General features: G+C 40.7%; 1 protein-coding gene across 6 annotated transcripts in view; it reads right to left on the bottom strand.

The window, feature by feature from the left end:
• Positions 1-12,963, bottom strand: part of MAP7 (microtubule associated protein 7) — a 99,704-nt gene that overhangs the window by 38,788 nt on the left and 47,953 nt on the right. For all 6 annotated transcript variants that reach the window (XM_028723516.2, XM_028723515.2, XM_028723517.2 and 3 more), the window contains exons 2-3: positions 2,851-2,955; positions 345-422 (exon numbers count right to left, since the gene is read on the bottom strand). In XM_028723516.2, the coding sequence (XP_028579349.2) occupies positions 345-422; positions 2,851-2,955 (183 nt within the window). The remainder of the gene's footprint in view (positions 1-344; positions 423-2,850; positions 2,956-12,963) is intronic.

Here is a 12,963-nt window from a genome sequence, read left to right as displayed (position 1 = left end):
CTGATGTAGGCCTGACAACAAGACTTGGGTTGGCATGTTCTTTTCCACCACATGCTGAACTTTCTTGTATGAACACAAATCCCTCTCTGTACACAATATCATATGTGAGGAGGACATGTCTATGCTCCAGCACATGTACAACTTATGTGCTAGGACCATGTGTTGACCAGACCTCAGAGATCTAGTCATTAAATTCCATGAACTATTTTTAATGGCTAAAAGTACACATTTAATTATAGTCTTGTAACTCATGCTGTTAAATGTATAATATAGATGTCAAATGACAAGCATGTTATAACTGACGAGAATCACCAGCTAGAAAGAGTACATTGAGTATGACTCACCTAACAGCTTTTCCCGTTCTTCTCTCCGTTCTCGAGCAAGTCGCTGCCTTTCATCAACTTTCAGTACTGGCGCAGGGTCTGTAAAATAGTAGAAGACTTGAGATGTCATATTAGAAAAAGCAACATTCTAAAAGCAATTAACAAGCAACTGTAATGTTATCATTTAAGACCTTCCACATATCATCACTTTCACATATTTAATTGCTATGAACTTGGGATCTCTCTGTCTAAAGAAAAAAAAGAACCACTGTGAATGGCATCCAATTAATTCTTAGAATAACACTTAAGGCCCGGTTCCCAAAGAGGTGGTCAGCTTCTGTCTGTGTTGCAGCACTTCAGAAAGCAGGTAGGACTGGATGTTCCCATATAAAAATCCTTTCACATAGAAAACATATATATATATATATATATATATATATATATATATATATATATAGGGTTTCTCTCTCTCTCTTATAGACCAGCAACCATTCACATGAGCTCCACCCTTCAGTGTGAAGTGAAACTACTGAGACACTGAATTTCTACCTATGTGGGAACTTAACAGGCCATTGGTTGGATCCAGAGAAACACCAGTGATGGAAGGGGTAGATGGAAGGGGCTTCTGTCCAGTTTTCAGGGTTATCTTCTCCATCTTTATTTCCCTATCTTGAAGCTCCACCTATTCAATAGGGTTTCCTGACCTTCATGTGAGGTTGTTTGAAGGCTTTGGGGGTGACTGGTGGTGAAGGGAGTCAGAAAGTCACCTTCCACACCCCTTCTTCCACTACCATTTCTCAAGATCCAACCTCAGGTGTTAGATGTTCAGGGATTTATTTATTTATTTAGTGCTAAAAAAAGGACTATTTTCAGCTATTTCTTAACAAAATATAAGGTAAAAGGTAAAGGTACCCCTGCCCATACGGGCCAGTCTTGACAGACTCTAGGGTTGTGCGCCCATCTCACTTAAGAGGCCGGGGGCTGTCCGGAGACACTTCTGGGTCACGTGGCCAGCATGACATCGCTGCTCTGGCGAGCCAGAGCCGCACACGGAAACGCAGTTTACCTTCCCGCTAGTAAGCGGTCCCTATTTATCTACTTGCACCCGGGGGTGCTTTCGAACTGCTAGGTTGGCAGGTGCTGGGACCGAGCAACGGGAGCGCACCCCACTGCGGGGATTCGAACCGCCGACCTTTCGATCGGCAAGCCCTAAGCGCTGAGGCTTTTACCCACAGCACCACCCGCGTCTCAGTGCTAAAAACCCTGGTCCAAAAAACTGCTCAAATTACATATCAACAGTCTGTATACACTGCAGCATTTACCAGAAAACGCATGCTTTGTTACATGCAAACCACATGTGAAAGCATATGTTGTACACCATCGTGATCTCAAGAACAAAAGCTAACTCTTCATACACAGTACTTCTCAGACCTCAAAGATGGTGGCATTATTTAACTAAGCAGACTTACTTTCCTCTGTTGTCACAAGCCATAGATCTTGCCTTTATAACTTTTGTTTTAGGGGTACTGAATGAAAGGTTAATTACTTGGCATAATGCCCAGGTGCCAGCAACTGTGTTATGGGTACAACTGACCAGCTGACGTCCTGTCACTCGATATATAAAATTTAAGATATGCAATAGGGGAATGAAACATTTCACAGGATTTGAGAGTCCTTTATTTCTCACAATTTATAATGAACTGCCTTTCAAATCTGAGCTGAAGAACAGAAGGCATTCAGACAGTTGTTAAAGTGAACTCTTTCCTGACTCGTTTAACACTGTGCTTGCCAGAGGGTAGAAAAAAAGGAAATGTGCAGCTAGGACAATATATTCAGTAAAGCCTAGGAGTGTATTTGTTCTCTGAATCCTGTAAAGTAAGCAAAAGAAAACTGGAGTGTGAGCCTGAGCATATACAGAATTTCATTTCACCTGGTGCTTATGAAATACATTTACAATACTCAGCACTGGAAGTGCAGAGACCCAAGTGCATCTGAGCACACTCACAAAGAGATTGGTCACGGTATGACTGACCCTAAGCTGTATTGTTTAGCTTTGCAAAGGAATAGTTTGTCTGTACATACAGTACGCCGTTAAAGGGAACATCAATTCCCTGGGTTTCATGACTTTGCAAGAACTATTTCTCACTCTATGTAAATGCATAGTATAATATACAAATACAGTATCAGTTTGCCTATGTTGTTTCAATGTTTCTTGTCTATATCTGAAAATACAGGTCCAATTGATGCATGATCGCTAACGTGCAGGTCCTTTTGGATCTGGAAAAGGGCAGAAATGAGGAGGAACGGGAGGCAGAATTGGGGGGGGGGGCACAGTTATACATGCTCTGCTAATGCGTGCGGGACCAGAAACAGACCGCCCCCATGAAATGGTTGCCGTCTGTAATTAAAAGTTCAGTGACACCTGTGACTGAAAATACCTGTGGAAGAGGTGAAATACATTGTTAAAGGGGTTTTAAAAATACATCTCCAGGCCGGTGAAAGCAATGAAAAGTTCCCAAACTGATACCTGGCTTGGCTCCAGCACTGCTGGCATTCTGTCCTAAAGCGGCAGAGGTGGGGCGGCTGGATGGAGCAGCTTTTTTGTCCTGCACCACTTTGGAGTTTTCAGATACTAAAACAAAAAGAGGGAGAAAAGAATATCAGTTAATCAGACCACTACTACTGAGTCAAGCCACCTTTCTTCTATTCACACAAACCTTGCAAAAGCCAAGGCAAAATTTACTACGCAGTGCAACTCTGCAGAGAAGGGGTTCAACGGGATTTCCATTGGCCAGAAATTCAGGGCCTTCTGCTCATTCCATGGCTATTAGAAGTGGAATGGATTGTGCAGAATGAGCAGTTACATCTATTTGTGCAGGCTGTAGAATTTGAGTTACATGAGCAAGTTTTATTTTAAATCCTAGTACATAATACACACAACCTGATAACCAAGTACATGCTGCCATTATGAAAGATGCAGTCCTTCTTTATTGCCTCTTGCCATCTCTTTTCTTCCTACATATTCTCCCTATTCAATCATTGCCCCCACTACATATGAAACACAAACCACTGCCATAAGAAATGGATAGTAATTAAGATAACGATACTTGTACACACCAGATGGTCCAATACTAGAAGGGGGGCATCTCAAGAGGGAAGAGCCATAGCTCAGTGGGAAAGACTCCCACTCTGAAATGCTGAAGAGCTACTGCCAGTCAGAGTTGACAATACTGAGATAGAAGGCCATTGGTATAACTTGGTATAAAGCTCTGCCTATCTTCCAAAGAGAGAAGCTCTCTTCTATGAACGCCTCATGGGGATTTAATAAACTTTAAAATCCACTAGTATTTGAAAAGGTTTTATTGTTTGTGGGAAGTTCAAGGTTAATCACTTCCTTAAAATTGGCAGAAAGCACCAAATGTTAAATTCAGAGACTAAGCTGCTGTATTTGAACATGGTCCAAAAACAAGCACTTCAAGAGAGAGTCAGCCAAATAAATGTGGGGAAAAAGGGTTCCCTGATGTAGTCTGGAAATGTTCTTACAAACATAAGCTACTTTTAAAAGAATCAATGAGTACAAACATTTATTATTACAAACAGGGCAATGATTTACACTTCCATCTGCTTAATTCCTTTTCCTGTGCCGATATATTTTTATCCATCAATTAACTCAGGCAGCTCCCAATTTTCACCGACAATACACAGCCATAGGAAAGCGTTCTTTGCCTATGCACTCTATCTGCATAGGATCAGGTCCCTCAGCAGACCAGTCAACTTGGAAAGTGTTCTCTGAATGTGAGCAAGATTCAGAGCCACTGCTTTAGCCCTGGAACTGTCCAGCAGGTGAGCTCCACTGCCTCCGCCGGAGCTGTTACTGAGTCCAGCACACCTGTTGCTTCTGGTAGGTGCTTCATTTGCAGTCACTCCCCCCCCCCTTTTTTTAAAGGTAATGCAAATGGACACTTTGTCACATGAGATTCCATGGGAACAAATATATCATGGCCACTGCCAAAATTTTATTTATTAATTTTTTGAAATTGTATTATCTTTGGCAGTTAAAAAACAACAACTAACCAATGACAATATAACTTAAAAAACAACAACACAATGTTTGATTAAAGAGAAAACATGAGCAAGGCCACAAAATAAAATCAAGCTAAACTAGAGTTTTACAAAGTTCTGGGAAGATATAAAGGTCCTCCTGTGGCGCTTAAAGGTAAAAAATATGAAACTCCCAAGCACCCCACCCCTGACTAGGAACCACAACTGAGAAGGTCCTGTCAGCAGACACCACCCACCAGTCTTCAGGCAACCAGAGCACCTAGAGAAGAGTCTTTGTAGGTGATCTTAACACATATGTGTCATGAACTGAGAGTCAGACTCCTCATCAGGTGATAGAGGCTGAAAGAAGAACATGCAGGGCCAACCCCAGAGGCACTGGTACCAGATGAACCTGGGGTAGGCTGCGGTCTCTTCCCAGCCCAAGAATGTGCCACTGCTATCCTCTCTAGAAGACCCTAAAGCCTCTCTAGAAGACCCTAGAATACCTGACCCTCCCTTGCTCTGTTGCAATAGGAGTTTTGTAGAAAAAGGTTGAGTCCTTTTAAGTATAGCAGCATCCTGCAGTACAGGTGGCACTAAGAGTTATGTTGTACCTGGTGCTACTGCTGGAGAAGAGCTCAATTTTAGCTTGCTCTGTGTTTCCCAGAGCTCTAGACAGAACCCTGTGGCCCACCTCGCCTTGTATCCAGTCTAAACATCATCTTGTCCTACACCCAGTTGAGCCTGGCCATGCTGCAGTGAGCAGGACAGTGAGCAGGTTTACATGCAGCAGCCATTGTTATACTGCACACACAGGATCCTGAGCAACAGATGCAAACAGAATGGAGGCCAGATGAGCTATTCTAGATTATTTGTACTTCCTATTATATGGTTTCATCCCTTCTTTTCTTGTGTTTTAAACCAACCCAAATAATAAGCTTAAGGCTGTAAACCAGTAACAGAGCTTTAACTATTGGAATTATTGTACTGTGTTTCGTGTCTATTGTGCTTTAAAAGTAAAGAAGGAAATAGTTTTAGTGGTCTGTTACGAAAGACCCATTTGCATGTGCAAAGATTCAGAATAAATTGTCTTCTGATCGTTTACAGCTATATAATTCCTGGGGTAGAGATTCTTTGCATCAAATTTTCTAGGCCCTGTGCTCTTCCATAAAATCATGCATTTTGTTATGTAACCAGGAGACATCCTGTTGGCTTCAAAGCCTTTATTTAAGTCACAGAAATGTAAATTCATAGTAAAATGAAACACCATAGGCCTCATACAGTATGCAAAGAACAAAATTTCAGCAATATTTTATTAAATAAGTTAGAAATAAGCTCTAGGCATGAGTTTCACTAAGTATTCTTATGACATTCTATACTCACTGAATATACCAAATAGTTTATTTCCAATACTCCATGCATGAAATTTTAATGACACTGCTCTGGAGACAAAGCCAGCAATATTAAGGGAATATTAAGGAAATAGTTCATATTGCTGCTACATATGATGAGGGACTTTGCTTATATCAACACAGAAGAAGGTAGTCCAGACAGACACACATAGTTTAATGAAATCGGGAAAGGCAAGACTATTGCTCACAGCATGGTATCATCAATGGTTATTGACCTGAAAACTCATCTAAAATTAGTTCAATTATTAACATATAAATATATTCTATACTTTATCATACAACCTCATACATCTCACTCGGCAATCTCTAGGCTATTAAAAATTGCACCACAATAAATACTTCAGTCTTTAAAATTGCCAAAGGACTTCTTGTTAATTTTGCTATCAAAAATGAGCATGGCTGCACTTCTGGAACATATATTGTGTCAGAAAACACTGTCAAAAAATTCAAAGAAAAATACACAGGCTGTCTTTACACATCACAGTAAACCATAGTTAACAGCTTGCCATGAATACACAGATGGCTCCCACTTTACAGTGGTACCTTGGGTTAGGTACTTAATTCGTTCTGGAGGTCCGTTCTTAACCTGAAACTGTTCTTAACCTGAAGCACCACTTTAGCTAATGGGGCCTCCTGCTGCCGCTGCGCCACCGGAGCACAATTTCTGTTCTCATCCTGAAGCAAAGTTCTTAACCCGAGGTACTATTTCTGAGTTAGCGGAGTCTGTAACCTGAAGCGTATGTAACCCGAGGTACCACTGTACTCCTCTCTTAGTAGTAATAAGAAACCACAATGCTTGGCTTACAGTTGCATCCAAACCTGGGATTGTGGATTGTTCATGCAAACTATAATTTAGAATCAAGCTTTGAGTGAAACAAATGACAAATTCTGCTTTCGATGTAACACTAAGCCAGGCTTGTGGTTTGTCGCTCCTTCTAGTGCTAGTGTAGGAGCAAAGCAGAAGCGATCTTCATGTTCATAGCAAACCATTAACTATGGTTTATCGTGACATGCAAACAACACCATATTGTTCACAATCACACAGTCATTGTTTAAAATTAGCTTTTGAATGGTGTCTTGTTAGGAAGCCATTAACTTCATCATGTAGCTTGGGAAGCTACGATTAACTGCTGCTTCCTGGTTTATTTCCCCGCTTGAGCAAAGGAATGAAAGAAGATGGACAAAAAAAAAAAAAAAAAAGCTGTGTGGGTGCAAGATGCTCACGCAGATCCTGCTTCATTAAGTTTATGTGGCCTTAAAGAGCTGGCGCTGTGAGTTAAACCACAGAGCCTAGGACTTGCCAATCAGATGGTCAGTGGTTTGAATCCTGCGATGGGGTAAACGATGGGGTGAGCTCCCATTGTTTGGTCCTGCTCCTGCCAACCTAGCAGTTTGAAAGCATGTCAAAGTGCAAATAGATAAATAGGTACTGCTCCAGCGGGAAGGTAAACGGCATTTCTGTGTGCTGCTCTAGTTCGCCAGAAGCAGCTCAGTCATGCTGGCCACATGACCCGGAAGCTGTACGCTGGCTCCCTCGGCCAATAAAGCGAGATGAGTGCCGCAACTCCAGAGTCGGCCACAACTGGACCTAATGGTCAGGGGTCCCTTTACTTTTACCTTTAAAGAGCTTCCCAGTAACCAACAGTGACCCACCTGTTGAGAAGCTGGTGCTCTCCACCCCACCTGGCAACCAACTTCTGACAAAAAGACCATACCACAATACAAGCCACAGTTGTGAACTGGGAAACAATTCTTCCAAGGAATCCATTCAGAACAAATAAAATGATTGGTTCCACACTCAATCCCCTTAAGCACCTCTGAGACCTTTCTTCAATCATCTAAATGTAGATTTCAAACACAGAACCTCTACAGCATCTAATATTTCCACCAAAGTCTTTCTCTGCAGCTAAGATTCTTCTAGTAATGTTTACTCAGAAGCACATTCTGTTCAGCCAACCCCCCAATGTTACTTAAAAAGCTTTCTGCGTATAGTTTCCAGCCTATTTTATCAATTCCCGTTGGATGTGGCTAAGGGAATTCCCCCATGGTTTTTTGTTTAAATTTTGATTTAGGATAATACAGCTGTTTCACTATATAAAAATGAAAAGAAAAAGGGAATGGTAAGTACAGACACCACTTCAGAGGAGAAACTGATAACTAGGGGCAAAGAACACTACAGCACAATCCTAAAATAGGTTATCTGAGGCGTGATATACAGGATATTCATTAATGCTCCCGGAGCCACAGTCAACAGGATGGGGAAGAAAGGGCAGAGCCAGAAAGGAGGAAGCTTTTAATTAATAGCCCTGAAAGATGTTTGTCTTTCAGCATTTGACAGGCTTGGACTAAAATTGCATTTTAACTTCTTTTTTAATGACACAAATCAACAGGTCCATGAGAAGATGGGAGGAGAATTAAGACAGAAAACACAACACTGGGATGTAATGATTTATCAATGACACAATCTGGGTTGTCCACAAAAAAGTGAGTAACCAAGGCTGGCAATATCAAAGGGGAAGCTAGTGCAGAAGCAACCTGATTCCTCTCTGCATACGTGTGTGTGACTTAGGCTGTGCAACACAAATGACTATGTAGGCAGTCATGATGACTCTGTCTTCAGATTCTATCCTAAGTCACAGCAAGTACACTTAGGGAGAGAGTTCCATAGGAGAAGTTCAAAGGAGAGGAAAGAAGAGCCATCTGCCTGAGCTCAGTGGGGGTGACCTCAGAATTTGATTTTCTTTAGCAGGTAGGACATTTAGGGCTTCAAATGTAAATATCAGCACATTGAACTGGACTGGAAATTAACTGGGAGCCCACTGAATGTCTTTTAACATTCAGTTAAAGAAGACTGTAGCAGTTAACAATCTGGCCCATAGACTCTGTACCAGTTGTAGTTTCTGGGCCCTTTCAAAAGGCAAAACCACATGCAAACACTTCTTGCCATTCACTAGCATTGATGTTACAACACAGATTAAAGTACTCTCCAAAACACAATGCAGCTGCCATAGCAACTGAACTGACATTGATGAAAGTCACTACAAGTTATCGACAACACTAGGGCATCCATCAGCAACGCTGGATCTAAAAACATCTGAAAACTAAACCTGATTCTTAAGACGGTACAACTCCATCTCAGTTATTACGCTTGTTTGGTTTTTCTCCTCTGGAATCAAAGAAGATTACAATGAATTGTTATTGTTGCAGCATTACGCTTCTGTCATGAATGAAGGCTGTGTCATTGTCAAACTGAAGTTGCCCTCCTGGGCTGAAAAGCATCTTTTCTAGCTTCCCTAAGCAGTTTTAACGCCAGCCAATATTCAATTCTGCAATGAAAGTTTTGTTAGCTGCTCCTGCGCCTGCCAGCTTGCACTCATCCGATCCTAAATTTTATGACCAATGTTCCTTGTGACATGCCTCCGGCCCCAAGAAAAATTTAGAAAGGCCTGAAATCTGATAAAAGAAACTGAATAAATGGCTGCCCACATCACAGAGCAGGGGGGCAGGAGCTAGAAGATGATGCAAGTATAGAAGATGGGCTCAAGTTCAAAAAAGGGTAAGAAATGCCTAATTAGACTGTTCTTCAGAAGCACTGGTACATTAAAAATGAAGGCACATATACTAATTTTAAATACAAAACAATGAATAAACATGCCAGATGTGTGAACCAAACTCATCTAAAAAATAAGAGCTGCATTTTAGAACAAGCCCTGAAGCACATGAAAACCCACGAAATCACCTTGTCCTCGTATGTGACCACCCAACCACTTCAGTCAGCAGAATTGGCACAATTACAGGTGCTACATAATGTCTGTTCCCGGTAATGCAAATACAAGATCCAAGGCTGAGATTCAAGGCTGCCTTTACTTTAGTCAGTGGAACAGTTTTCTGCTTGTACAAGGCAAGGAATCCAATATTTGCCAGCCCCGTCTACATGTGTCATACTTTATGCTGTTCTGAAAAGTCTCCCAGGAGATTTCCAGAGGCTACAAGAGCACAAGTGAAAATCAGGTATCTGCCTTGTATGAGAGGTTCATGGTCACAACTGAATACAATTCAGGGCACTGGCGACTTCATGCACTTGTAGGACTAGTGACATGCAAAAGCAAAAAGCACTGCCATTTTTAATAAATTATATTTAATTTTTAAATTCTGCTACAAACACTTCCGTTTCTGTTTATCAAATCTGCGTACTTTTATCATAAAAAATAAACCCTGATCATTGGAGTTCTAATTCTGACCCTCCTTATCTATATCTGTTTCATCTACATCTATAACAGTAATTATATAAAAATGAAGTTTCATGTTGTTCCACCACTGGCCTTCATGTTTTTAATATCCTCACAATGCTTTCTAGTTCAAGGATAGGTTAAAACAGCACAGAACCCACATCTACTTGCAAGGACATGGTAAGGAATTGTTTTCAGGCTGCTTTAATTTATAGAAATCGTGCTGCTTTTATTAAAGCAACCTTGGTTTTGAAATGAACTGTTTTATGAGTTTGCCTTTGGGTACTGCAGCTAAGAAAACAACATTCTTTGAAACACAATGTTTAATTTATATACAGTGCAAGCAGCTACAATCCTAAGGAACAGTAAGTAAAAAATGTATTCGAGGCAGAAGACGTGAGTAATTGCAAAATACCTTCATTCATAACAAACCTCTCCTCCCTGCATACAGCTGTGTCATCCTATGTTTCACCTGGCTTAATTCATGTTATGACAATCTAACAAAATATTTCAGCAATGTCCTGATTTAGTCAATCCTGGTACAGGGAGTGACAAGGTAATTCATCTGCTATATCAACATGATGATGTGAATGTCACAGCATATTAAAATCTGGCACCAGACGCAGATATTTGCAGCAACAAGTCTCAAATGAACATTATTCAGTGGCGGTAGCAGCAGGTTACAGCCAAATAGAATGGAAAACAGAAAAATCTGTGTCCCTAGTATTTTTTGAGACCAACTCAAAGCGAAGACACAAGATAGTAGCAAGAAATCTCACCATATGCACTACATTAAAATGAATTGTTTCCCTTAAAGTTTGAAAGATACACCCTTCTCTTTTTTAAAAAAGTATCATTTATACTCCAAAAGGAGTTCATATTCTGTTATGAGAGAAGGACTGTGAAGATACATTAAAAACATCTGCGTTTCTGTTTTAAGAATCAAAGAGACACAAAACAATTTAAAAGCAATACAATTGCATCAAAAATAAACAAAGCCATATTAAAAGCAGACCTTAATACAACAGAAAACAGCACATCAGTATAACGAATTAAGCTGAAATCCATCCCTGTATTGGAGGAATGAGAGACACAGAAAAATAAGGGCTTTAAAATTATAATTTAATTGTTTTACGTCTATAAGAGATGGTATAAAATTAATGAATGGTATCTCCTGTCCCTTTAGGTCAATTGCAGTAATATTGTGCGCTCTCGCTCTCTCTCTCTCTCTCTCTCTCTCTCTCTCTCTCTCACACACACACACACACACACACAGTCAGTATCAAATACTGCTCTGGCTAAATACTTCCCATAATAATGAAGATCATGGCTTCCACACCACACTTTCCTGATTGCCACACTGCAGTACATTAAGATGAAACATTTTGATCTACATCTTTTTACTCTAAACCATTGGGTCTCAATCCTACACAGATCCATGGGCAAATAAATGCCATTTTAAACCCCCCCCCCAATAGTATGTGCTTACAGTTGTATATGTTTTGGGGCACATATCAATTTAAACCAGTACTCAGAATGGATGGGATGGATTTAATTCTTGTTAACCTGAAAATAATAATGGATTAGATGCAGACTTGTATCTAGCAGAGTTCTATCTGTGCAAGAGGAAAGGGTTAGGAAATGTGTTTCATCCATTCCTCTTCTCCTGTGCAGTCTCCTGCCCTGTGCCTTCTGAAAAACTACTGGGGGGCTGGCAAACTGCCTGGAACAGCCTGGAAGGTGGTGCTGAGAGAAGCAGAATTTGTGAAAACTGCTCTCCCTCCCTCCTCCCACGTAGAACCTTTGCTGGATCACAGCACTTTCTATGGAGAGGGGGGGGGGAAGGGAATTCTTCCATCACAGAGAAAAAAGCCTGGTTCCCATCACAAAAATAATCAACTTACATGCAGCATATTATTTGAAGTCTAACACACATTAGTTCAGTAATTTTAGCAACAATCTACAGGATTGCTAATAGGCAATTATTATAATCCTTGGATAAAGGAAGGAGGTGCACCAACGCCACAAGGGAAAAAACAAATCACATGTTTGGGCACTGAGGCAAAGAATGGGTGAAACAGATTTAGAGAACAAAACTCCATCTAAAGTATTAAACTTCTGGAAGCCATTTTGTATATTGCACCCAATGAGAAACCATGGTAAGCAGCATAGATGGAAACTGCAGTCTGTTACAGTCCTTTGCAGCAGAAAGGGTGGGTGGATAGACCATTTTCTGGCTAGGCTTTACTAAGGCAGAGATTTCAGTAAGCGACTATTGTCTCAACTCTGCTTCATATATTCACCAAGAAATGAAATAGCACAGTAGAGGATTGTGGTGTGACCATTAAGGTAACTTGCTGGCTGTGATGCAAATATGGCAGGGAGAGAGCAGGTGGCTTTCCTCTCCAATGGTGCTCTGGTTCTTGTTAAATGCATCAATCAGGGCCTGAGGCTTATAACCAATATGGGAATTGAGCTGGGAACTATTTCACGCTTGTGGTATTTGAGAGAGGAGGAGGAATATGCTCTGCAAGTTTCTAACGCAGGGATGGGAAATTTGTAGCCACCCAGATGTTGTTGGACTACAACAAAGAAAGAGAGAGAGAGAGAGAGAAATGTAAAATACTGAACACATTTGTATGCAACTTGCAACAAAAAGCCAAAAAACCAAGGCAAGTAAATAGCTCCTTTATCACTGCTTCACTTGTCCATACTGCTTTTAACAATACTGCACTCTAAAAGCTTTTAAGAAATGAAAGCTGCATTCTGCCTTTCTGGAAAACAGCTCATCTTACACAGCTTTCCTTTTTTAAAAGCTATGTGTCCAACAATTTGATATGCTGTGCTGAAGATTAATGTATATAAAATTAACATCTATCGAAAGAAGTAGAGTCAGCAGGACTATAGAGATGGCTACTGTTCAAGATCCGCCAATTTGGACTCTCTAGACAGTAGGTT

The sequence above is a fragment of the Podarcis muralis genome, chromosome 3, assembly GCF_964188315.1.
Source record: "Podarcis muralis chromosome 3, rPodMur119.hap1.1, whole genome shotgun sequence".
NCBI lineage: Eukaryota > Metazoa > Chordata > Lepidosauria > Squamata > Lacertidae > Podarcis > Podarcis muralis.
The sequence above is the reverse complement of the archived record's forward strand: the minus strand, read 5'-3'. Positions and strand labels throughout refer to the sequence as shown.